Source organism: Oncorhynchus mykiss, chromosome 19 (genome assembly GCF_013265735.2).
Source record: "Oncorhynchus mykiss isolate Arlee chromosome 19, USDA_OmykA_1.1, whole genome shotgun sequence".
In the NCBI taxonomy this organism is placed as follows: domain Eukaryota; kingdom Metazoa; phylum Chordata; class Actinopteri; order Salmoniformes; family Salmonidae; genus Oncorhynchus; species Oncorhynchus mykiss.
This window is the reverse complement of record NC_048583.1, coordinates 45265861-45291701: the sequence shown is the minus strand read 5'-3', so window position 1 is coordinate 45291701 and position 25841 is coordinate 45265861. Positions and strand designations below refer to the sequence as shown.

The window sequence follows — 25841 nt, the reverse complement described above, 5'->3', positions numbered from 1 at the left end:
GTGGCGTTGGAATAAAAATAATGAAGATGACAGTACAACATAATTGATTACAAATCTCTTTATTACAACATGTTATCACATTCTCTAAACTTTGCACAAAAATGTATAACCTTTCCAATAAATTCATTCTGGAAAACATCATAAATAACAGATGCTGAAGGATGTGGAACTTAACATTACTTTTAGGGTGCAAGAGCCAAACAACCCAAAAAACAAACCATGGTGACTGATGACTTTAAAGGGATATGAGCTAGGTATACAACATTTGACTCACATATGACATCAAGATATTTCTCAATTAAAGTGTTTAACTGGAGCTTTTGATGGAGAAATGTAATAAAACTTCCACAAAGCAGAATAGCAGCAGCACTTCGTGTCATAGCAATCAAAAGCTCAGAGACCGATTTAACTGAGCCCATGGGTGTAAACAAGAACTGTACTTTGTGGTATGAAACCATATATCCCAAAAGGCTTTGTGGCACCGAGGGAAATTCCTTTTACAATTTCATATACAGCTACACAAACTGTTGGGAAAAGGACAAGCACTTGTGGACTGTAGTCCCTTTATTTTATTGCATTTTCAGTCTCCTTTCCTTCCGGATAGGATATCATTTATACAATCTAACAGAATGAGAGCATCCCCCTTATTAAAAAAAGGTGGCTTAATGTGTAGCTTCTCAGCATAAGATTAAAGGGGCCCGATGGTACTACACTAGTGCAAAATACAAGATGGTGTGGTCATCTCTAGATCAAGTCTTAGATATGTACATATATCATGACATTTTGATTTAATGTATAATTGCACAACATTTCTGCTCACAATTATGAGGAATGATTAGAACAAAACAAGAAACAGCAAGTGCATCTTGCTGTTGACACCTGATACAGTCCTTTAAAACTGGCATCAACACCACAGGAGTTCATGTAGTGTGGTGTGCTTATTGATGGAATGAAGGAGTGTACAGCAATGAGACTGGAGAAAATATCTCCAGAAAGCGACACTGAAAACTGTCAGAGGGCATTTAAGTCAGTAAAGTGTTAATAATAATAACTTCTACAAGACAAGTATCATTGGTATTCTTTGGCAAAATTGAAGCCACAGATGACAATTTCAACCAAGAAAGGGGAATCAAGAAGGGGACAGAAAGTACACTGCCCTGAGATACAGTGAGCTTCAATAGTATTGGGACAGTGACACTTTTTGTTGTTGTTTCGGCTCTGTATTCCAGCACTTTGGATTTAAAAATGATACAATGACTATGAGGTTAAAGTGCAGACTGACTACTTTAAGTTGAATGTATGTTTGTTCATATCAGGTGAACCATTTAGAAATTACAGCACTTTTTGTACATAGTCCTCCCATTTTAGGGGACCAAAACCATTTGCTGTTTATTTTGGCTGCGTTTCAGATTATTTTGTGCCCAATAGAAATGAATGATAAATAATGTACGGTTTAATTTTATATAGTCACTTTTATTGTAAATAACAATAGAATGTTTCTAAACACTTCTACATTAAAATGTGGATGCTACCATGATAATATCATACCCCAAGACACACTAACCTCTCACCATTACAATATCAGGGGAGGTTAGCATTTTGGGGTAGGTATGATTTGTGCATCTGTAACTTTCCCACTCATCATTATTCACAATTCATTCAGGATTATCAGTAATCATGGTATCATCCACATTTAATGTAGAAGTGTTTGGAAACACTATGTTCTTAAAGTACCTCCAAAATGACAATTCATTATATTGGGCACAAAATAAGCTGAAACACAACCAAAACAAGCAGCAAATGCATCCAACAACTTTGTAGATTCACAAGCTTGATATAATCATTGCCATTGCGTGCGAGGAATACGGGACCAAACACTAAACTTGACAACTTTAATACACAAGTGAATTTGTCCCAACACTTTTGGTCCCCTAAAATGGGGTGACTATGTACAAAGTGCTGTAATTTCTAAATGGTTCACTCGATATGGATGAAAATACCCTCAAATTAAAGTTGTGTGCACTTTAACCTCATAGTCATTATATCATGTCAAAACCAAAGTGCTGGAGTACAGAGCCAAAACAACAAATGTGTCACTGTCCCAATACTTTTAGAGCTCACTGTATGTCTGACCACATTATTGAAAGCTGTGCAATCAACTGACCAGTTATGACAATCAAACCTATCAGCAATACAAAAACACTTTCCAAATGGCGCTAGCTGGTAGAAGTCCTGAATGAGTCCTTCGTTTTATTCTGTTTCAAAGCCTAAAATCTCTGGGCTGATCTACGCAGATACAGCAGTTGGCTGTTGCTAGGTGATTAAAACTAACGTTCTACCCCAGCACTAAGCCCCCCAGCCCTGCCCACCCAACCATACATTCCACACAGACTTTCAGTTCTGAGAACAAGGAAATCTATAGTGTCAGATAGTGCATGAGGAAGCAGACCTGATGTCTACCTTTGACTCTAGAGAATACATACGCAAAAGTTTCTACTGGCAACATGAGATACCTTGTAAAGCAATGACTCCTAGAGCCATTCTTACATTTCATTTAAAAAATGCCTTAATGTCGTTTAAGAGACCAGAAAAATAACATTCTATTTGCGCAAAAGCAAGTGTCCAAGTGCAAATGTATAAACTCTTTAATAACATATAAATCATTACAATGAAATACTTTAGCCATTCTTCAATAGGTCTGGTCCATAGAGGGAGAAAGTGGTCAAAAGAAAGTGAGTATTCAAAGAAAGCAGTGATGAAGTCTTGAATAAACCTATCAAGGAATCCTGGAGAATATAAATTCTTTACTTATACATTTAAATCAAGCAAAGTCAAAATATGCTTTAATTGTATTAGTTAATTACTTTAGTAATATATACTTCCTTAAATAAAATATACTCAAGCTGTTTTTAAATATACTGTGCTCTAAGCTGATTGCGGCAAAATTTCCCCAATTAATACAATTATAGAAATCAATCAATCAAATGCAAGTATGCTTAAGTTTTCTGAGCGTGAGATCAACAAGGGTATATGGCAGAATAATGACCTCGTCTTAAAGGCCCAGTGTAGTCAAAATTCTGTTTGTGTGTTTTGTATCATATTGTTCAATAGCTGATGAAACTAACACTGATCCTGGAGTTGCTGGTTGAAAATACAATCTAGACAGGTCCTTCTAATCAGCAGGTTTGCATGGGCGGACATTTCGGCTTTCCATGGTGACATCACCATGCGGTAAATTGGTTAATAGACCAATAACAATTACAAAGAGTTCCAAACCTCTGCCAAGAACAGCTAGTTTTCAGTTTTTCTTCTCCACTCAGACAGTCCTAGCAAAATTCTTGCTTGAGAAATAGTTTGTGTAAAAAGTTATTTTTGTCAATTTGAATATATATCTATTACAGTAAGGTTCTTATATGTTATCCAGAATAGTTTTTTTATTGATATAAAAACAGTTGCAATGGGCCTTTAAAGGGATTTTCCCTCCACTGAACTAACCACTGCATGGCTTTGTGTCTCGTACAACCCCTTTCTCACACCATGGCAGTTCAGTGCGCATTGCAGTTGTCTAGTAGTGCACACACAGTACAGTAGTGTCTTTGTGCGGTGGGGCCACAGTTCTCTCTAGCAGTGCCTATTTCCCCCTCTAATCCACTCTCTCAACACCTGGAATTGTGGTGCAGCAGTGAAGGGGAGGCACTGTGCTCCAAAACCTCAGACCACGTAGCTCTCTGCCTCAGAGGCCACAACTGATCTCCTGACACTCTCACTGGGCCTGGAGCTGGAAGAGGGAACCCCACCCCGCTGGGAACCCGAGGTTCTCCAGTATCTCGAAGGGGCCCTGGATGGCTTCAACCCGGCTGAGGAGGGGGCACTAGGAGTGGAGGCGGCACTAGGAGTGTAGGCTTTGGCTGGCTCAAGATTTCCACTGGGCTCAATGATAGTGTTGATGACTGTGGAGAGAACAGAAAAATCAGGCATAAATCAACAACTAAAAAGCTGAGGGGGAAAAAATAATTTAACAAAAAGCAAAAAAACATTTTAAGTGATGCTTGTTTACGTGGAGGTTTTACTCGATTTTTGTGATGAATGTGCACTTACCTTCAAGTTGTCTCTGAACTCTTCTGAGCTCTTTCAGAATAGCTGTGATTTCCTGAAATACAAATAGGCATGTTACACACTGCTGATGGAAATAAACATTATACAGCAAATCATCACAAATAACGATAAACTAACTGGAGAAACTTGAGGAAATACCAACCTTGTTTGAGCCTTTCAGGACAGGGATGTCATTTTCAGTATTGAGCTTTGATTCAATCTCCCCCCAAACGTCAGTTTTGTTGTGGAATAGTACCCTGCAAGCACAAAAACACACTCTAGTTTACAGACAGAACAACCACATATCAAATGAGGAATTCCTATACTGAATATTTAGAATACTATATACAGATACTAATATCTGCCCATCACAGCACAGTTCACTCAGTCTGAGTCCATTAGCCATGCTAAGTGGCTGAGCTCACTCAGAAAGTCACGCAGAGCTAACGAGATTACTACATATCAGAGGACTAATAAAACGTATCATCTGGTTCTGGTATGAGATGTGAGGAGAATGGACAGAAAAGGTATTGTGAACTTTTGAACATACTTCATGTCTTTGTATAAATTCATACTTTATTTTCTCAGCTAGCTGCTCTGTGTTTTCTCGAATAGCCAGAGAGATCTGGGACACTGGATTCAACATCAGATCATCCACAACAACCTGGAGAGAGATCGCAGACAAAAACAATCAGTCAACTCTCAATTTCACAAAAACAAGGCTGAACAGCAACTTATAAAAAAAAGACAGAATCTATTTATAATGTTCAACATTCTCAAAATGGCTTGAAGTGGTATGATAAATAATAGCATGGTCTAACCACTTCCTGGTTCCATCCTCTGTGCTTAGAGTTGTATTCCTGGTCATTCATAATGGTTTGGTCGGGATCCCTGGCTGCAGCGGATCCAGGAGGAATTCTAAGGTAGTTCACACCAGCCTCTGGGATGGGATGGACCAACTGCAATACAACAGGAGTCAGACAGTTAAGGATGGTTATCATATGTGCCAATCATAAGGTAGCTGATATGGAAACAGGGAAGAAACAACAATCAAGATGAATTGATGGATACAACCCCATTAATGACAGTCAAATTAATGTTTTGCATTGGCCACAGATGTGAGAGCAACTCATTGATAAATCTGCAACTGAGAAGGCTGGCAGCCTGAGGAGATGGCTGTGTTGTCTGACAGCATTGTCATGACGTTGGCCTGGGGGTAGGTTTATGACAGTCATAAATACCTCTTCCCCCCTTTTTCCTCTCTCTACCCTACTGATGTTACATTTGCAAACCCCTTTGGTTAACATAGAGATTCTGGGAACATCAGAAGGTGTGGGGAAATTAACTATATTCTGGTAAACCCGACCAATTTAACATATGCGGTGGTACTTAATGAATATTATGTCAGTTCGGTTGTCATCTGAGACATTCTCATCAATGATAGGATGACAAACTCTACAGTGGAAAGTCTACACATCAGAGTTATCGGACTCACATGGAATTGTTGTTCAATTTAAATGTTTGAATATGAAATTATTCGTGATGGGATGAAATGTGATTTTAGCTTCTAAAATGTGAGATTTGGGTTTTCATAAGGGTAGGGCTATGCTCAATCAGTGGCCCGCCCCTGTGAAGGGACATGGGCTATAAAACTATTCAAACACGCCCCTCTCTCCCTTCCTATATAAAGCCTTGACGACAATGTAACCTCCTGTTCCGAGGATGACGGTCCGATGTCAGAATGGTTCAGATAATAACTACAGAACGAAGCCAACATCAGCTGCAAACGAAGGTTAGGAAGGAACAGACAGAGTATTCCGTCTATCACACAACGACGTTACTACAACGTATCCAATTGACCACCAGAGACATTCTTCAAAGGACTCGGTCTACCACCAACCTACTGAAGCGCAGCTCAGAGTAAATATTTATTGCATTTTCCTTTTCCAAATGGGTGGTAATTTATAATGCATAAGATACTGTATTTACGATTGCACAGCTTCGCCCTTTGTTCCTCAGTCTTCCCGCTCTTTCACTCAAACCCAGCCCCTTTTCTTTTGTGTAACAAGCTGTCATAACTGTTCCGCCCGCTAGGGACGTTTTCCTTTATGACGTAATTTGTAATCAAGTTATGATTAATTATGTGTATGTGTAATTCTGTGTGATTAGTTAGGTATTTAGTAAATAAATAATTAAACCCAATTTTGTATTGCTGATTCAACTTGTTAGCCAGGGTTCGTGCAGATAACCAAGAATTTACAACTTTCAGATGAGACTGAATTAAGGTGACGATTAATATTGACTGCTATTGATGTAAAATATTACTAGGTCTTTAAGAGTTTATTCGGAAGATAACAGCTCTATAAATATTATTTCGTGGTGCCCCGACTCTCTAGTTAATTACATTTACATGATTAGCTCAATCAGGTAATATTAATTACGGATAAATTATTTTATAGAATAGCATGTCATATCACTTAATCTGGCATAGCCAAAGACACGACAGCATGGAGATAATGAAAACTCTTGGTTGATATGTTGTGTATGTCTTCTCCAACCATTGTAACAGGATTCAGTGAACACAGGTGAGGATATACTGCATTGTGTGCTAAATAAAATATCAGTGTGACTGGGCAGTGTGGTTAACATACCACCTCCCTGGCGGTGATGGTAGAGACAGGTGTATTGGCCTCCACTGCAGAAGAGCTCTGAGGATCAGCATCACCAGTCACACCATGGATCTCCCTGGCCAGGACGGATAGATCTTTAGCCAGGTCCTGACTCAGTCTAGAAGGGGAGAACAGACCAACACAGGGATGGATACCTCAGGCAATCTACCAAGAGCGAAAAATTCAAGAAGTTTCAAATGATCTCACTACTGTTGTGAACTCAATAACCACTTCAATTACCATGCAGATCATTAAAGCACTCAGCAATAGCATTAACTGGCTTATGCTGTGTCCTTGCCATCTCAATTCACCTTGCTATCTCAGCACTGTGAGAGGACCAGTTCTGGTAGGCGTCTCCCTCGTGACTCTCCTGGTCCGAGTCTTGTGAGCGGGGTTTGGGGCGTGGGGGGATGAGAGGCTGGGAGCGGGAAGCTGAGGGGGTGTGTGAGCGTTTGTGTTTAAGGGTGCTCTGGTTAGAGTCAAATTCCTCCTCTGAGGTGGAGGTGTAGTCAGAGCCTTTCTGTCGTCGTCTAGAGCCTTTCAGCCATGAATTGGTTTGAAGGGTGTTTTAGAAAGTTAGGACGATGAGGAGAAGGTAAAAACAGAGACACCATGAAAGGACACCATTAAAACACTATAAACCCTACACATCCCAAAACACCCAAATATACCCCATAGACCCATATAGAAGGGTTTTGTAGTTTTGTGCTCATTCAGATGGTAAATGTACTGATGCAAGATTTAAGTCTTGCTGTATAAACTATTCATTAGGATTTTCTTTGATTCAAAAACATTCACACCCAGAAATGAGCACTCAACCCAACAGTAATGGCTACTGTCACAAAGTCATGTTGTTGAAGACCATAGTCATATTGACACAATGTAGAAAGTGAAGTGTAGTTAAAACCACAGATTATCGCTCAAAGGATAGAGCACGGTATTCCACATCTGACCCACAATATTCTCATAACATTGTTCTAGACAGTTATGTTATCATGATTGAAGATTGCATAATGATTATGAGAACATTGTGCAGATGGTATCCACCTTCCCCACAGGTATTCTAGTAGAAATGATTGAAATCAATTGCAAATAGCAATACAGCATTAGTGAAGTTAGTGGAGGCCCTTAAAGCCAAATCTCCAGAAGAATAAAACCAAGGCTTGCACCTTCATTACTTGTTAGTTGAACTAATTATCTCAAACTCACTCAGAACCAATTCATCTAGATAATTGATAGGACGTGACACCTTTACGCAGACCTAAATTGTGATGCCTCCAATCCAGAAGAAGTCATTTTCATGGTTCATTACATTTCTGTAATATTTCAGGAATGGCTGAGACATATTTAGACAGTTTTACCTTTCAGGTTCTTACACCTGTAATAAATGATTACTAAGACAGTACTACATAAACTTACATTTTAAAGGCAAAGGGGAGACTGATATGCGTGTTTGTTACTCACTGGCTGTGCTGCTGGTGTATTTGGCACTGCTGGAGCGGACGCGGGTGATGAGCTTGCCTAGAGCTCCAGAGGCCCTGCCTAGCGCAGGCTTAGTGCTGGGCCCGGCCACGGAGGCCTTAAGGCCAGAGCCACTGTTAGACTCTGTGCTGCGGTTGGAGAAGCCTGTCCTGGGTGCTGAGGACTCTGTATCACTGGGAGTGGTGAAAGAGCTAGTCCTCTTCCGGGGCAGAGCCAGCATGTCCAGCCTGGAGAGCTGCTTCTTATTGTCCTGGGAGGCCTTGGAGGTCCCACTGACTTCCTGGGAGTTCTGGGAGATTCTGTCGGTCTCTGTAACCTCGTTATCGGATGCCTCGCCCAGGCGAGCCCGGCGAAGCATTGAAGCTCTTGTGGGCCGTGGGGCAGACATGCTGCTGGAGCGGCTTATGGCCTGGGCCACTTTGGAGGACTTAGTGGGATCCTCCTTCTGCAGGGGGACAGTGTACTTCTTGCATGCAGCGGGCCGGGAGACGTCCTGGTCTGAGGAGATGGTTTCAGGCCAGTAGGGTAAGCTGAAGCTCTGGGGGTCGTCACTCAGGTCCATGGTGCCATGTTTTACAACACAGCATCTCATTCCCAGCCTCCTGTCTTGTTCAGGCTTCCTGCTGCTGTCCAATCTCTGGGACCGCCGCTTCTCGGACAGGCGATCGAAGGCTGCTGACTGCTGGCGACTGGGCTCCTGGGTGAAGGAGCTGGCAGAGGACCTCTCCCTCTGAAGGCCAGTAGTGAAAAAGGGCTTCTTGGATCCAGTCTTAGGGGCAGTCTGGTTGTTGCGCAGGCTGGCAGTGCTCGCTGAGTCCATGTCAGACTCCCCAGACAGAGAGTTATCTATGGGGCGAGGAACAACATCAGGCGGCTGGGCCTGGAGCATGGCCGCCAGGGCAGCCAGAGCATCCTCGGTCCCATTGAGGTAGGAGTGGGTGTCCTGGCTGCAAACACCCTGGAACGCCTCAGCAGGGTCAGGGTCATTCAGAGCAGGCTGGCTGGAGATGTGTGGGAGTCTGGTGACCTGGGCAGCATCACTTGGCTGGTCCTTAATGAAACTCTCCTGCCTGACCAGAGACACTGAGATCTCGTTGGGCTCAGGGCTGACTCTGCCCTGGTAGTTAAGCTTGGGAGCTGATGAGTTGAGCTTGACTGTCTTCTGAAATTCTTGTCCACCCTGTTGTTTGGTCAGGGTGGCTGTGGAGAACTGTGGTGTGTTGGGATGTGGTGGTGGTTTTCTCTCAATCCTGGGTGTATTGGGTCTGGATCCCCGCTCCTGTTTAGACACAGTCTCCTTAGAGCCAATGTAGAATGATGTAGACTTGGCTGGGAGTGTGGGCCTCTCCTTTTCACTGCTCTGAGATGTACTCTTGTCTGTCCTCTCTGGTGTGGGCATCTTCCTCTGCTCCACGATGGAGCCGTCGTCTGACTTACTGGCATCACTCAGGCTGTCTTGGTCAAGGTCGTCCTGTACAGACAGGTTGTGGAGGTCCTCCTGTGGTCCAAGGACTCTGGAGCTCCTATCTTTGATATCATAGGTAGAGTAAGTGTCCTGATGGATAATAATGCTGGGAGTTGGAGTCTCATTATTTTCCATCGATGGTGCCTGAGAAGGAATACGCTGTGTTTTGGAACTCTGGCCTTCCGGTTCCACACTATTGATGTTCCGACTGAGCGTTGCCTGATGGACGGTCCTCCCACCAACTGAATGGAAACAGGAAGATACATTTTTAATCAAGTTGATAATCAGGACTATAACTCATTATCATTTCAAATTCTGTGCAAATTCCCATACCTCCTCCTGACAAGTCCATTTGTGAGGGGATTTCGAAGAGGCCTGAGGCAGGGCCAGAGTGTGTGTAGCTGTCTGCCAGGCTGGCCCAGCAAGACACCCACTTAGAGCCACCAGGTACCTGCAGGGAGGATCACACTAGTTATTCACATGTCTTGACAGCAGTCAATAAATAGAAATCAGGCTTAAAATAGAAGGAAAAAAATAACACAATCACATTCAAGAAATTATATTTGGTTGACAAACCGATTAGGCGAAGAAACACATTTACAGCTTAGGATGTTGGGATATTTTTTAAATCTGAAAATGACATTTTATGACAGCAAAAATCCAATCCATTCCACTCCTCAGGTAGAAACCAAAAACACCACCAGTGAAAACCAGTTGGACACACCCAAACCCAGTCAGAAGTAAAGAACTACCACACCAACACCCCCAGAAACCAACAGAGACAACTAAAGATCTAAGAGGGATATGAGGTGAACCATGGAGAATCATGAGATCAGAACAAGTAGAATTGTGTTTCCAAGGCTGATAGCTTATTGAACCAGCAGACTGATTATGGACTGATTAGCTGTAGAAATGTGTCACCACACTGAGCCCAGCTGGGGGGGGGGGGGGGGGGGGGGAGTTACCTGCACCAGATTCTGTCCCTGCCCTGGAGCTGGCATCAGATCCACCAAGCTACTCTCCCTACGCTCCTCCCTGTCCTGAAACTCAACAGGCTTACATGCTGTTGCTGCAGTCTGGCCGGGCTGCTCTGGCCCCTCAACAACACCAAACACCTGTCAGGAACAAAGCATGATGTGAGTGTGAACGCTGTCTCTGCAGGGCTGGAGGCTGCCACATCCACTGGCTCTCCTATGTGACACTCGTGTTGGCTTGTGATAGATAGCATCATAGTCGCATACTTGACAAGGCAGGTTATCTCATGGTGAAGCATATGACATGACAAGGTGTGATATTAAACAAACTTCGAGAGATAAGACGACTACAGAGAACGACAGATGACTACAGAGAACGACAGACGACTACAGAGAGTAAGGCAAAGGGACTTGCCTGTTCTATCTTGCAGCGTGCCTCCTCCACCTCTTTATCCTGGACCTCTGTCTCAATGGTGTAGGTGCCTGCTTCACTCAAGGTATCATCCTCCTCGTTCCCCAGGCCTTTGGGGCTTGTGGCCTCCAGGCTGCGTGGGGCCTCCAGGCTGCGTGGGGCCTCCAGGCTGCGTGGGGCCTCCAGGCTGCGTGGGGCCTCCAGGCTGCGTGGGGCCATGGGCATTAGAGGGGCTTTCAGGGGCACAGACTGGGTACAGGATGAAGTCTGAGTCAGGTATGGCTGATGGGGGCTTGGTGTGGTCTGGTGGGGGTGGGAGTGGGGTGCTGTTGCCTCTACTGTTGGTGGGGGGCTGGTGGTAGGAGACACAGGAGACGTATTCTTCTCCCAGGTTGTGTTCATGCTCGGCCTAGACTCCTGTCTGGACTCCCTCAGGAACTCAGCCGTGAAGTCCTGGGCCAGTTTGGACCTGCGTCCCACACTTCTAAACAGCCTGGGAGGGATGGAGCAGGAGGAGATGTCGTTACTGACACGATCCTCCATCTTCTCCCTCCTCAGGGAGCCGGCCCTCTGGGGGCCTCCAGAACCCGGGCCCTTCAAGGGAGTGGTGTACTGCTGGGTGGGGGTGCTGGGGTCGCACCTTTTCTCCGGCTTGTTCCTGAGGGCCGGGCTGTCGAGCTGGCCTGTGTTGTTGGTGAAGGACTGTGAGCGCTTCTTGCGTGGATTGTCGTCAAAGAACTCAATGACGAAGCCCTGCTGGGGGTCTGCTTTGTCCTGGCTTGGAGGAAGGGAGTGAGACTGAGGATCCTCTGAGTCAGGGTTGGTGAAGGGTCTAGGGAGGGCCAGCTGGGGTGGAAGAGATTTGTGAGGGCCCATCGGTGGCTTTAATTGGATAGCCCGTTTCCCGTTTACAACAGGATCCTCAGAGTCACTCCGAGTCCCATCCTCATGGTGGTGGCCTGATGATAAAAACAGAAACACGTTAGCTCTCAGACAGCAAGAGAGGATAGTAACCGTGGAGTCAGTGAATAAATGGTCAGAGTTCACCTGTGGAAGCCTCGTTGCAGATGGGCAGGCCACTCTTTGAGCTGAACATGTCCTCTGTCCGAGACCACCTCCTCATCATGCTCACGTCGCTTTGGACCAGCCAATCAGCCACCTTGCACTCCGCTGATATCACCTCAGTGGGCGCTGTCACCGCCTCCTTACCCGGGAGCTTGCGTTGCTGGCGGAAGGAAAACTTTGTCACATGGTCCTTGATCTTGATCTTGCTTGGTGTGCATTCATCAAACTCAATGGTGAAGGAGGCGTGGCTCTGCACCACAGGGGGTGTGGAGGTGGGGACTGGAGGGAGAACAGGGACAGGGAGAGAAGGGGGGTCAGTGTCCTTAGTGGGAACCTCATGGAGCTCCTGCTGCTGGAACTCCTTGGTGGGTATCTCAAAGTAGCTTGGCTCCCTGTGGTGTGAGTAGATTGTCTTGGCCTGGCTGTCTGACAGGGAGCCGCTGATCTCATGTCTGGAGCCCTCTTTAGTATTCTCTGTTAGGGCAGACACAGTGGGAAGACAGTAGGTCTATATAGATTAATACTGTAAGTTGCAGGCACAAAGGACATGCAGTATGTGAGGTGGGTAAGGGAAGGAATCACAGACACAACTCTAATGAAATATTACAGGGGAGTACTAACAACTGTGGCATACTACACCATTCAAGGAAAACAGAATTTTAAAACTCTGTCTCTGCCAAGTATTCACTCTTAAACTGAAGCCACAAATAACAACATTGCTCCAGCAGCTAGACTGAGCAAACAAACAGATACATCAGCCAATCAGTGGGTGCCAGGCCAGCTGGACATGTAAAAATGTCACTGTGGGAGCTTGGAGTCCCAAAGGAGAACGGCTGAGAGGTAATCTGTTCCAGCCAGGCTGGGCAGCATGAGGCTGACAGTCACCCTCCCTCCTCTACCCCGTCCCCTGGGCTTACAGGGTAATCCATCACGAGGCGCTGGCTGCTGGCCTGACATGGTCCAGGACTGGCTTGGCTCAGTGGGACACTGGCCGCTCCCTGTCCCCAGTGGGCACTACAGAGCTTGCCAGAGCTAAACACCATTCATCTCTTAGTACACTGCATCCAACACTGATGTGGTGCCATAACAAAGTGTTATGTTTGCCACTCTAATCAAATACAAGAGCAGTAACCTTTATGAGCCAGCAAAGCTAATAAGAAAACTGAAATACCAGGCCTCTTTCAAAGTGACACACTCACTCTCACATATCCTGATCAACAAATTCATTGATAGAGTAATAGTAGAGTAATGTTTGTTTCAGACCTGCAGGGTCCTCATCTGCCCGCTGTCCTCCACTGTGTTCAGCATCATCCTCCCCCCACCACAACGGCTGTCCATACAGAGGAGTGGGTCTGGACACTGGAGTCTCGCTGGCCACTAACAAAAGCACACACACAGAGAGTGAAAGAAATCAGAGAACAGAATTAGTATAGCGCCAACTGAATGATGTATCTGTTATTCCTACTATTTATGGCAGAATGATTACACAAAAGCTTTAGGCCTAAACACCATAACATCTGTACAATGCCAAAGCATTACAAAACAGCGTAGCAAAAACAGTCACAGGCAAAAACAGTCACAGGCAAAAACAGTCACAGGCAAAAACAGTCACAGGCAAAAACAGTCACAGTAGATAACATTAGGAATAATATAATGCATTTTGTCCCACGAAAATGTTTCTAACTTTGATAAGAACGCGCTCAGCGTGTCATCTGGAAAAACGTGTAGCGCTGGCGGGGGGTGGGGGGGGTGTGTCCCTCCTATAACTTTTATGTAGAAGGACTGAGAAGCTCAGTTCTAGTGGCTTTTTAAAAAAGGACATTATTCTACAAAATGAATGGAAATAAAAGTATGTCGACACCATTTTAAATATAATTTCTACCTGAGCCCAATAACACAAATGGTAAATGAGCCCAATAACACAACGGTAAATGAGCCCAATAACACAACGGAAAATGAGCCCAATAACACAACGGAAAATGAGCCCAATAACACAACGGTAAATGAGCCCAATAACACAACGGTAAATGAGCCCAATAACACAACTTTAAAGAGCCCAATAACACAACGGAAAATGAGCCCAATAACACAACGGAAAATGAGCCCAATAACACAACGGAAAATGAGCCCAATAACACAACGGTAAATGAGCCCAATAACACAACGGTAAATGAGCCCAATAACACAACGGTAAATGAGCCCAATAACACAACGGTAAATGAGCCCAATAACACAACGGTAAAATGGTAAAATTATATATGTTTAATTATTTGTACATATTGGGCCAAGTAAATAACCTATGCATGGTCCATATTATCAGGTAGGCTATGCCTGTAGCCCAAATGATGTAGCAAAGTGCAAATAAATAGGCTGAAGCATGGTGTTTCCTATCTGCATTTACTGTATTTGGCTAATCATTAGCCAGATCCCATATGTGATCGTTTAATTAGTTATTATCCTATTGATTAATTTTATGCCACAAAAAAACATGCATAAACAGTGAATATAATGTACTGTAGGCCTAACTGTTAGGGTAACACGTGCCTGTACTTCTCACAGAAACCACTTAATGTCACAATTTCTCACAACACTTCCCTGGTTGCCACTACTATTGCGCAACAAAAATATGTTTCATCAAAAAATGTTAAGTCACTCCCCCCACAAAAAAAAGTGTGTGGTAGGGTACCTAGGGCTGTGGCGGTCACAAAATTTGGTCAGCTGGTGATTGTGAAGCAAATAACGGTCGGTCTCACGGTAATTGACCGTTAATTAACAAACAGATTTAGCATCTCCTGGCTTCCTCAAATAGCCTACAAGCCAATTAAAAGTCTAATAAATCCATGTAATATAGCCTACATCTTCACAATAAATCCATTATTTATTTTAGACAGAACTAAAGAAGCATGATATGAAGAAAATGTAGTCTATTTCTGAAGAAAAGAATAGCATACTCTGAGTTGTCCTTATGTTAGGTCCTGATGTGGCTATGCCAAATGGCTCATTTCATTTAGCAGACAGTTCATTTAGCAGACAAGATTTGATTATAATTCCATGGCATTATTTTATAGTATGAAGAATACAATTGAACAAAGCTGAATAAAATATATTTTCTCCAAGCGAATTCAGGGAGTGCGCACATGCAGCTAGCTATTCTGTGTTGAGCGGTTAACAAAGAAATAGGTACTCTATGCTTAATTTAGAGTAATTAATGTAACTTTAGTTGTTCTACAAACGTTGGGCTATATGTTTTGCTTTTTAATACATTGTAATGCTGCATGATGAGACTAACAATGATTTGAAAAAAAAAAGTTGCTTGAAAAGGCATGAGCTCTGCTTAGTTTTTTTTGCACAGACTACACACTCCAGTAGTCTCTCATTCACAATTTGACAAGCACTTGATAATGCCTCGAATTTCGTGGTGGCCGTAATGCACCCTAAAAAAAAGCCATGCCCAAGTGTGCTGCGCAATCCAAAGCGTGTCTCACTCACACAGCTCTCTGTCACGTGATCGCGTTTTTCTCACAGGCTACAAGTGAAGACCGACACATCGGGGACGCAACTGCGCACGTCCTTATCCAATTCTGAGGTGCATATTGAAGATAATGGAAGAATTGTCCACATTTACTTTTTGTCGTCTGTCAACAAGATGAGTAGGCCTAAAGAACAGCAAAAGCAGTAGCCTATGTCAATCTACTATCCCCCATAGTAGTCTGGAACAGTTGTGGGAGATCCAAAATTAATACAACCACTAGCATCAAAAAAAATAAAAAATGATGCAGTGTAGCTGACCCAACAGATCAGAACGCTTAGCATAAAATGTCGATAAACTATTAGGCTATTTCTTCACACTATAAGCGCAGCAATGCGCACATGGTAGTAGGCTATAAGCGGGAATGTTCCATTAACGGAACACACCATTATCAAAAGTGACCACAAATGCAATTATGCATGTAAGGCTTTTATTATATGAAAATGAACTTCCCCAAACTTGAAACTCACATATTATTCATTTATATATATTTATTTATATATATTTATTTATACATGCCAGTTAGGCTCTACATCTCTTGTAAAGCGGATCAATGTGCTTAATTAAGAAGTTATTTGACCACTTTAGTTGTGATACAAAAATCATTAAAACATATAGGCCTATGGGCTAGGCTACAAGAGCTGTGCGACTATGATTAGAAAAGGTTTAGGGGGAAAAAGGCACTATTTCACTTAAATAGTGAATGGAGGAAGCTTTTCCCAGTGGTTTATTTTCCTGCCAGCCAGGTAGGCTATACTCCTGTTGTAAATATTTAAAAAAAAATGTATTTCACCTTTATTTAACCAGGTAGGCTAGTTGAGAACAAGTTCTCATTTGCAACTGCAACCTGGCCACGATAAAGCATAGCAGTGTGAACAGACAACACAGAGTTACACATGGAATAAACACTTAACAAGTCAATAACACAGTAGAAAAAAAGAGTCTATATACATTGTGTGCAAAAGGCATGAGGAGGTAGGCGAATAGTTACAATTTTGCAGATTAACACTGGAGTGATAAATGATCAGATGGTCATGTACAGGAGATATTGGTGTGCAAAAGAGCAGAAAAGTAAATAAATAAAAACAGTATGGGGATGAGGTAGGTAAAATTGGGTGGGCTATTTACCGATAGACTATGTACAGCTGCAGCGATCGGTTAGCTGCTCAGATAGCAGATGTTTGAAGTTGGTGAGGGAGATAAAAGTCTCCAACTTCAGCGATTTTTGCAATTCGTTCCAGTCACAGGCAGCAGAGAACTGGAACGAAAGGCGGCCAAATGAGGTGTTGGCTTTAGGAATGATCAGTGAGATACACCTGCTGGAGCGCTTCCTACGGGTGGGTGTTGCCATCGTGACCAGTGAACTGAGATAAGGCGGAGCTTTACCTAGCATGGACTTGTAGATGACCTGGAGCCAGTGGGTCTGGCGACGAATATGTAGCGAGGGCCAGCCGACTAGAGCATACAGGTCGCAGTGGTGGGTGGTATAAGGTGCTTTAGTAACAAAACGCAATGTGCTTAATATTAGGAAAGTTGAGAAATAAATATTGCAGGCCTAGCCTATATTAGCAGCCATTACGCTGTTTTCTCCCACAATTACATAGCCTATAGAAATGTGCAATATGAGCTCATGGGGTCTCATGAAGTGTTTGATTAGATTTCAGATTACATTTGGGTTGATGTCAGAGTGATTAGAGGGACAATAGAGTGCTGAGTACCAAGCAGTTAGCAAGTTTGGCCAGCAGCAGAATCAGAGCTTGGAGAAGCCTAATTACCATGACTAAACTGTCATGTGAAATTTGACTGCCTTCATGACTCGTGGCCGCCGGTATGACGGTAATACAGCCACAACAACAGCCCTAGACGTGCCTTTCTGTTTCTCCCTCTCTCTGTTGATGTCTTATTGTGTGTTCTGGGAAACATCACTTTGGAGTTGTAGTGCTTTGGTTTATTTAGGCCAGTGTGTGAGCCCCAATGGAGCGCTTTAGTTTTCACACAGACACCAGGCATGTGGATAATCTGATTTATGCCACATTGGCCAGCCCGGGATGCTAGCCTGACAGCTGTTAAACGTCATCACAGCCATGAAGGTGACAAGAAATCTGCCCTCATGCTCTTACTGGTCAGATGGATAAAAACAATATGGATAAATCATGATTATGTATGTCTGTACAGTGCTGTGAAAAAATATTTCCCTCCTTTCTGATTTTCTCAATTTTTGATACTGAATGTTATACTTAATATTAGATAAAGGGAACTTGAGTTTACAAATAAATAAAAAATCTTACATATTGTATTTATTTAAAAAGTTTTCCAACACCCAGTTCCCTTGTGTGAAAAAAGTAATTGCCCCCTTATACTCAATAACTGGTTGTGCCACCTTTAGCTCCACTGACTGCAACCAAATGCTTCCTGTAGTTGTTGATCAGTCTCTCACATCGCTGTGGATTAATTTTGGCCCATTCTACCATGCAGAACTGCTTTAACTAAAGCAACATTTGTAGGTTTCAAGTCCCGCTGTAGAATTCTCTAATACAGAGCAGAATTCATGGTTAATTATATTAAGGCAAAACGTCCAGGTCCTGAGGCAGCAAAGCATTCCCAAACCGTCACCGCCATGTTTGACTGTTGGTATGGAGGTTCTTACTGTGGAATGCAGTGTTTGGTTATCATCAGACATAAATGTGACCCATCTTGTCCAAAAAGTTGTCATGTGTATGAGCAGGTGTTCCTAATGTTTTATACACTCAGTGTACTGTAGATGGAAGGTTATAGCAGTTTTTCTTAATGTTCTGTTCTGGAGAGATGGGTCACTAAACTCTGCAGGCCAGTGTTTTTATTTGAAAAGCTTCACATTTGACTTTCATTACCGTATCTCCTCCCTTTGTTGAAGATTAGGATTAGAGTGTCCAGTCTCATTCTCCTCCCAGAAGGATTGTGTATCACATGATCCCATTTATAACAGAAGGCCCCTCTCCCTGCTTGGTCTAGGGCCTGGGAATAACTGATTCAGTGTTTCTGCTGCACTCATTTTGGAGCATGAAAAATATATCTGCTGAGGCGCACTTCGAAGATGCTAGAACAGTCCACTTTTACTTTTCCTCTGCAAACAAAATGAGTAATGAACAGAAAAATCAGACAACCCCATAGTAGAATAGTTTATCTACATACCTAGTCGTCTTGTTGTGTGTTCTACATGAGAGAAATATTCCTCGTGGCACAAGTGCCATAGGAAGGGAAACATGCATTCTAACAAGCAGTCAATGCACAACAATTCTTGTAATCGCAAAAACAGCAGTTAATGGCCTTTGTTAAAAAGAGGGGCATCCCAGCTTTCCATTCCTACTTCATTTATTTATCCTAAATATGCGAACTGCACCATTTTAAACCCAGAGTTTTTAGCAGCAGCATGGTTAAGTATGTTACTGCTCAGCAATTTGCAGTGAGTACATAGCAGAGAGTGGGGATAAATGGAACACCGGTCAATTCTAGGGAAGCTTGAAGTAAAACGCCACTCTACCTCTTAACTTCTGATGAGATAGATATTTTTTGTTGCGCAAGAGTAGTGGCAACCAGGGAATTGTTGGGGGGGGGGGGGGGGGGGGGTTGTGACATTAAGTGGTTTCTGGGATCAATAGGATAATAACTAATTGAAAGATCACATTTGGGATCTGGCTAATGATTAGCCAAATACAGTAAATGCAGATAGGAAACACCATGCTTCAGCCTATTTATTTGCACTTTACTACATCAGTTGGGCTAAAGGCATAGCCTACCTGATAATATGGACCATGATTTGGCTATATACACATGGCCCAATATGTAAAAAAATGTATACCATTTTGTTAATTACAATGTGTTATTGGGTTAATTTCTGGATGTGGAAATTATCATTTACATGGTGTCAGAATACTTTTATTTTCATTCATTTTGGAGTAGAAAATTATTTAAAAAAGTTACCAAAACTGAGCTTCTAAGTCCATCTACATGAAAACAGTGGACAGTTACTGTAACGTCTATGGTGGAAAGAGTGAATAGCCCTAGGTCCTGTCAGGGTAGACTAGTCACACCCAGGCCTACTGTACACTCAGAGAGCCTGCAGACTGCTTTACAGACAGGAAGCAGAAGGAGAGGTCAGGCTCCACAGTCCACACCTTGCAAGGCAGCAGGAAAAACAGACATATCCTGCTCACAGCCTCAGTGTCTGAACTGTCAACAGGGTGCGGACCCTGCCACTGTACTGTCACTGTGGTCACCTCACCAGTCCAGCTGCTCCAGTAGGAAATAAGGAATCAGTCAGCAGCTATATTAACCCATCGCATACAGGCAGAGGAAGAGGCTGAATGTAAACCTCTAAAGGAAGTGTTCACTGCTGGTGTCTGTTGTGTCATTCCCTTGTGACTGTCAGTAGTTAAAGCCACTAGTGATGGTCCACCCCTGCATTACCCTGCTGAGAACAAGCCTCAGTGCTTTAGGAACTTAACTGCACTGTAAATCCTATACAATCCCAAAAGATGTAGCCCTGAGCAGAGCTGAGGACAGAGGGACACCTGTAAGTACTGTTACGGTGCGGTGTGTGAGACAGCAAATCCACAATCCCCCTAACAGCCGTGCCCGCTTGGCACGAAAAACACAGCCACACACACATATACACACACACACACACTTCTAATCCTTCTAGTGCACATGCTAGCACCACCAGGAGTAGGTTCAGCACTACTGCCTATGTCTGGAGCCCCAGTCCAGAGGCATGGTAGACAGACATAAGGCTTTGTGTGTCCCAGCTCAACAGGCCAGGCCAATATCACTTCACTCATCTTGCCAACTAGAGTTCCACACTAGTAATGCTGCTCGTCTGACCCTACTGGATTGAACCTTTGACCCGATCCCCTCACAAGGTAACTTGATCGTATACAATGGGTTCGCTTAACAAGGAGAGCTGTGTGCATCTACAGATCCTCTAACACTTTTTGGTATAAAAGGCTTCTTCTTCCTCACGTAAATAAGATAATGAAACTGACATCAGCAGCAATATTTTACCTAAGGCATAACAGACTGGTATTTGCTGGTACTGTTTGTGGCAAGACAAACAGTTAAGTTCATCAATTGTAATTGCTATCATTTTCGACCTTGCAGAGAAAATGCCTAGGCCTGGTCTATAATGTAGGATCGCACATATACTGTGGGCTCTAGAAGAAAAGGACAACAAGAGGTGGACTGGGGCAGAGTTGAAGTTGCGAGTTAAACAGGGTTTTTACCTGCTGCGAGGGCAGCTTTATGCTCGGCTTTCTCCTGTTTGAAGCAGGATGAGTCTCTGGTCTTCTCCTTAGCATGCTGCCTCTCCTTCTCCTTCTTCCTGGCCTCCAGTGCCTTCATACTCATCTGCAGCTGGCTGGTGTACTTCTCATGCTAAAACACACAAGAGGAAAGTAGGATATGAAGAAGCCTATACCTGACTATCACTCATATTCATAGATGATATGTACATGTGTGGAAGTTCTCACTTACTTTGAGAGCCTCCTCTGGCACCTTGTGTTGACTCCTCTCCAGGATGTACACATGAGAATGTGGAAGCAGAGTTAAAGAAGGTTTATTCTGACAGGAGCCACTGTGTTATAATAAATAATACATGCAATTTTTCCCCCCTGTTATTTCAACTCAATTTAACAATTCATGTTTTTCAGCTCAGAGGTTCACGAGTCCAAGAAATGTTCAGTCCAGAGTTGAACATAATCTAAAACCCCTGACTCAAACCACAAGGAATGAACATGCTGGGAGAGTTGGGTTCACCAACCACAGAGGAAGAAGAAAATGTGTGTTTTAAATTGCAAGTGTAGACAAAACTTTCTGAAATCCAATTGTTTGTAAAAAAACAAAACATAATTACAACAAAAAAATATGCATCCGTTTGATCCAATCAAGAAAATCCCTAATGAATAAAACAATAAGAGAATTACAAAATCATAATCAGATAAACAAAAGGATATCATATCCAAAGCGGATGACATCAGAGAGCATCAGGGTAATGTAAGTCTCGTCTGGGATTCTCAGATCATTCACAAAAGTCTGGGGAGAAAATAAAGTTTGTTTTTATGTGTTTACATTGAAAGCATCAGAAAAATGTATACACAGGAATTGTTTGTTTTCACAACAATCCTGATTAGTTCAATTCCATTGGACTAATAACAGATACTGATGATAAATGAGTTAGTTGTCACACTGGCAACAGGTCCTTCCCTTCCACACACAGCCTCTGGGGTTTGCCAAAGCTAAGATGCTTTGCAGTTGGCTGTTTTCCCAGTGAAAGTTAAGCTATCCTACCTGTACGTTAAGGCATTAATGAGATTATGCAGTTATGTAATGGCCATCTATGCTGAGTAGGGCTCAGGAAGGCAGTCAGGGGACACGTGGGTAAATAGCCTATCAGTGTGTGTACAGTAAAGTACAAATAAGAAACAGCCACCATGATACATGTCAGTAACATCTAATATTCTGGTCTGTTTAGATGGGGGTGTTCTAACAGATGGTGCCACAATACACACTTCAGGGAAAAATACTGTCTTTCCCTCTCCTCATTCCTGTGGAATAACAGTGCAATGAAGTGGCAATAGTACAAAGAGAGAGAGAGAGTGTGTGTGTGAGAGACACCAGAAGAAGAAGACGAGAGAGAGAGAGAGACACCGGAAGAAGAAGACGAGAGAGAGAGAGAGACACCAGAAGAAGAAGACGAGAAAGAGAGAGAGAGACACCAGAAGAAGAAGACGAGAGAGAGAGACCAGAAGAAGAAGACGAGAGAGAGAGAGAGACACCAGAAGAAGAAGACGAGAGAGAGAGAGAGAGACACCAGAAGAAGAAGACGAGAGAGAGAGAGAGACACCAGAAGAAGAAGACGAGAGAGAGAGAGAGACACCAGAAGAAGAAGACGAGAGAGAGAGAGACACCAGAAGAAGACGGGAGAGAGACACCAGAAGAAAGGGACCAGGACAGCAGAAAATGTAGTGCTCATTGCTGCTCTAACAACCATCTCTGGCACTGAGAGAGGGCTCTTTTGTGCTAGGGCTGGGGGACTGGTAGTGGGCCTCTGGAGCCTCCAGGGAGGGCTGTGGCTGGCTGGATCCTTTATTCAACTTGTAAGCAGGGGACATGGACTCACCCCGTTCAGGCTGCCCAGGTCCTTCACCATGTGCTCGTCTGTGGCTGGGTTGTAGTTGACGACTGCATGCTGCTTGTCCACACTGCGCGACTGTAAAACAATACACAGAACAAAGCTGAGAATCTCATACTGATGGGCTAACAAACCTCAGACTGGATACTGTCATAAGCAGCGCAACAAAATATTTGCAATGAAGGCTACATGCATGTACAGTAGATACACAATGTCCTCATAGCCAAACGAATAGGCCTTTGAGTTTGCTTACATTCCTGCAAATAATCACTATTAACCAATGCAAGCCTGGTGCTTATGTTAACCACTGTTGAAATCAAATAATATTTTATTTGTCACATGCGCCGAATACCGTGTAATGCTTACTACCCCTTAACCAACAATGCAGTTAATCAAATATTTACTAAATAAACTAAACTATTATATATATAAAATAACAATGAGGCTATATACAGGGAGTACTTGTAACAAGTCAATGTGCGAGGTACAGGTTAGTCGAGGTCATTTGTACATGTAGGAAGGGGTAAAGTGACTATGCATAGATGATTAACAGCGAGTAGCAGCACTGTAAATACTTTTTTACTTAATCCATTTTAAAATAAGGCTGTAACGTAACAAAATGTGGAAAAAGTCAAGGGTCCTGAAAACTTTCTGAATGCACTGTAAGTAAGCAATATTTCCAATGATGCCTGAAAGTGTTGCCTGAATGTGGACAAGAGCAGCTTTTCAATTCTGCAAGCAGATGTGGTGGGAAGGACATTTTGAACAAACAGACTGAGGAAGCATTCTTTTTTTCCAGTGGCTTAAATAAATAGATAAAGCCAGACTGAGAAGTACACAGAGAGAAACTCCCAAATAATTACAAACAGTAACTAGAAGCAGGATTTTTTGTTGTTGAAAAACAGCAGGGTGGAATGCATCACTTGCATTTTGCTTTGACAGTGAACAGTTGCCAGAGGCAATTCTCCCAGCAGGCACTAATCTTATAAAACACTCGTAACAAACACAAATACACACCTCTCATGTACACACAGGTCAACTCCTACCAGATCTCTAGTACATTAACCTAACTTGCTTTCTTTGCGTTATGACCCTAATATATGCCACATCCTTTCACAAGAGGGTGAATGGACAGCTGATTGTGTAAGGGTCACATGACAGATTGATGGTGTCTGGTGTGTAAACATAAGGTGCTGTAGATGTCGTACACACCTGCAACATGAGCTCACACTCCTCCCGGCCTACAAAGATCATCTCTGGTGGCAACCGATGTCTTGTACCTGAGCTGCTGACCAGGAACCATGACGTCACACTCATCTTGGAGCCCCGACTCAGAGCCTTCTTCGCATCCTGGGAGGGGACAACACGTAGAGAAGTAGATTATTGTTGTCACCACATTCACAGTAATTGTGATTTAAAATCGTAATCCACCGAATGGGATTTTGGTGGCTGCACAACTAACCAAGCAACCATTTATAAGATTAGATTACCAATTGGACAACCAACAAGTCATCAAGTCTTTCCAGATCTATTTACACATCTCATTTGATCATGTGCTTTGACAGTTGAGTCCATTATTCTTAGGAATGTCACATTGTCATCAAGTGATACTCATGCATACACACACCACACCCAAACGAAAAGGCATTCAGCACACTGGGATTCCTTCAATACTGGCCCATGGAAAAGGATAAGGAGGAACTGACTACATGTTTATGCCCCAATTTATTTTCCACAAAGCTGAGCAAGACACTTAGACATGTTGCAAACACAGCAATTTACATTCTACAAACATGATTGGATCTTATCAAGCTCGACAATGGATTTGTTTGGGTGCCTGAACTAACTCATTCTCAGTATTGATCATCTTCGCTGAACAAATCATACAGCTTGGTCAACCTCAATTTCTATTTGCTACAATAATATTACCATACCACTCAAAGAGAAAATTGGTTTGGGTTGGAGGTGCAACTAACTACACGCATAACTAGGTCTATGTTAGAAATATCTGTGATCAATGGCTTGTACTGTGGTGGTAGTAGTAAGCTAAGCTAACTATATGCTCTCCAGTCACTTTACTAGCCAATACATCACACATAACTATATGGAAAATGAATGCAAATCATCATGTCTAGTTGTCAAACAAGCTAAAAGAATATGTCCGTGATGGTAATAGAAAACGATGCTGCTGAAGGTTCCAATGTAACAACACTTGCTGTAACGTTAGCCAGCAGTTGACATGTTCATTCTTATGGTGAGACTGACCCTCCACTTGTACTAAATTATCTTAATTCGAAAGCATTTGTAAATGACTGGTCTACCACAGTAGCTACGTTCTGTCTGTGGTTAACTAGTTAACTTTAGCTAGCTACCTATTTTAGCTGAAGGCCAAACATGATCATACAGGAAATAGGAAAGGTTTTCCCGAATCGACAAAAGCCGTTTTTACGACTCCCTCCCTTCACAAGCATACCTTTAATCCGGACCCTGCTTTCTTCAGAAGAGTAGCCAGCGTTAACACAATAAATACAAATGTACAGTTGTATCTGTGTCCTCGTTTAGTAAAGTAGTCACAAGAGCACTGATGGCCGTCCAGGTAAATGGCGAACACACCCTCACTTCAACATTCACTTGACAAGCCGACAAACCCTGAGATTCCACTTCACTTTCTCTGCCGCGCACAAGGCTCGACTTCTTCCAGTGACGCTGGACCAGTCAGTACCATTGTCAAATAAAATGTTTTGACACCTGCATGACAGATAATAATAACACAAAAAACGTGAATCGCAGTGCTAAATAAAATACAGGAAATTGTCTAACTTTGCTCTAAAATTTGGTGTTTGGAAAATAATACAAACCGTAAGTGATGGTTTTGTTTGTATAAGTAATTACATCTGAATTAATAAACCATAAAGTAAATACATCTTTTGCAACAACAGTATTCGTGAAATTATGTTTCAGAAACGGTCAGTAATGTCGTAGAAA

General features: G+C 42.9%; 1 protein-coding gene across 5 annotated transcripts; it reads right to left on the bottom strand.

The window, feature by feature from the left end:
- Positions 1–43: 43 nt before the first annotated feature.
- On the bottom strand, positions 44–25604 carry LOC110497972 (centrosomal protein of 170 kDa protein B). Of its 5 annotated transcripts, XM_036954916.1 has the most exons (20): positions 25330–25604; positions 24069–24206; positions 22845–22934; positions 21679–21757; positions 21200–21258; positions 20950–21100; positions 13426–13539; positions 12145–12636; positions 11101–12056; positions 10677–10826; positions 10045–10162; positions 8593–9953; positions 8229–8526; positions 7076–7301; positions 6747–6882; positions 4917–5054; positions 4671–4759; positions 4259–4352; positions 4099–4150; positions 44–3950 (listed from the first exon to the last, which is right to left on the bottom strand). In XM_036954916.1, the coding sequence occupies exons 2-20, from the start codon at positions 24171–24173 to the stop codon at positions 3712–3714; spliced, it is 4947 nt and encodes a 1648-aa protein (XP_036810811.1). In that variant the 5' UTR covers positions 24174–24206; positions 25330–25604; the 3' UTR covers positions 44–3711. The 5 variants fall into 5 exon arrangements, with proteins under 5 accessions (XP_036810811.1, XP_036810810.1, XP_036810812.1 ...); XM_036954915.1 differs by having other exon boundaries at positions 8229–9953; XM_036954917.1 differs by having other exon boundaries at positions 7076–7196; positions 8229–9953.
- Between the last annotated feature and the right edge of the window lie 237 nt (positions 25605–25841).

What these genes read in the sequence shown, in the direction of transcription:
- LOC110497972 (XM_036954915.1), bottom strand. Translation starts at nt 24,173, where the DNA reads ATGAGTGTGACGTCATGGTTCCTGGTCAGCAGCTCAGGTACAAGACAT. An exon ending in ACCTGGGCAGCCTGAACGGG is followed by an intron (nt 21,758 to 22,844) that starts GTGAGTCCATGT and finishes TTTTCTCCCCAG; the next exon opens with ACTTTTGTGAATGATCTGAG. An exon ending in TAAAGCTGCCCTCGCAGCAG is followed by an intron (nt 13,540 to 20,949) that starts GTAAAAACCCTG and finishes TGCTTTTGTTAG; the next exon opens with TGGCCAGCGAGACTCCAGTG.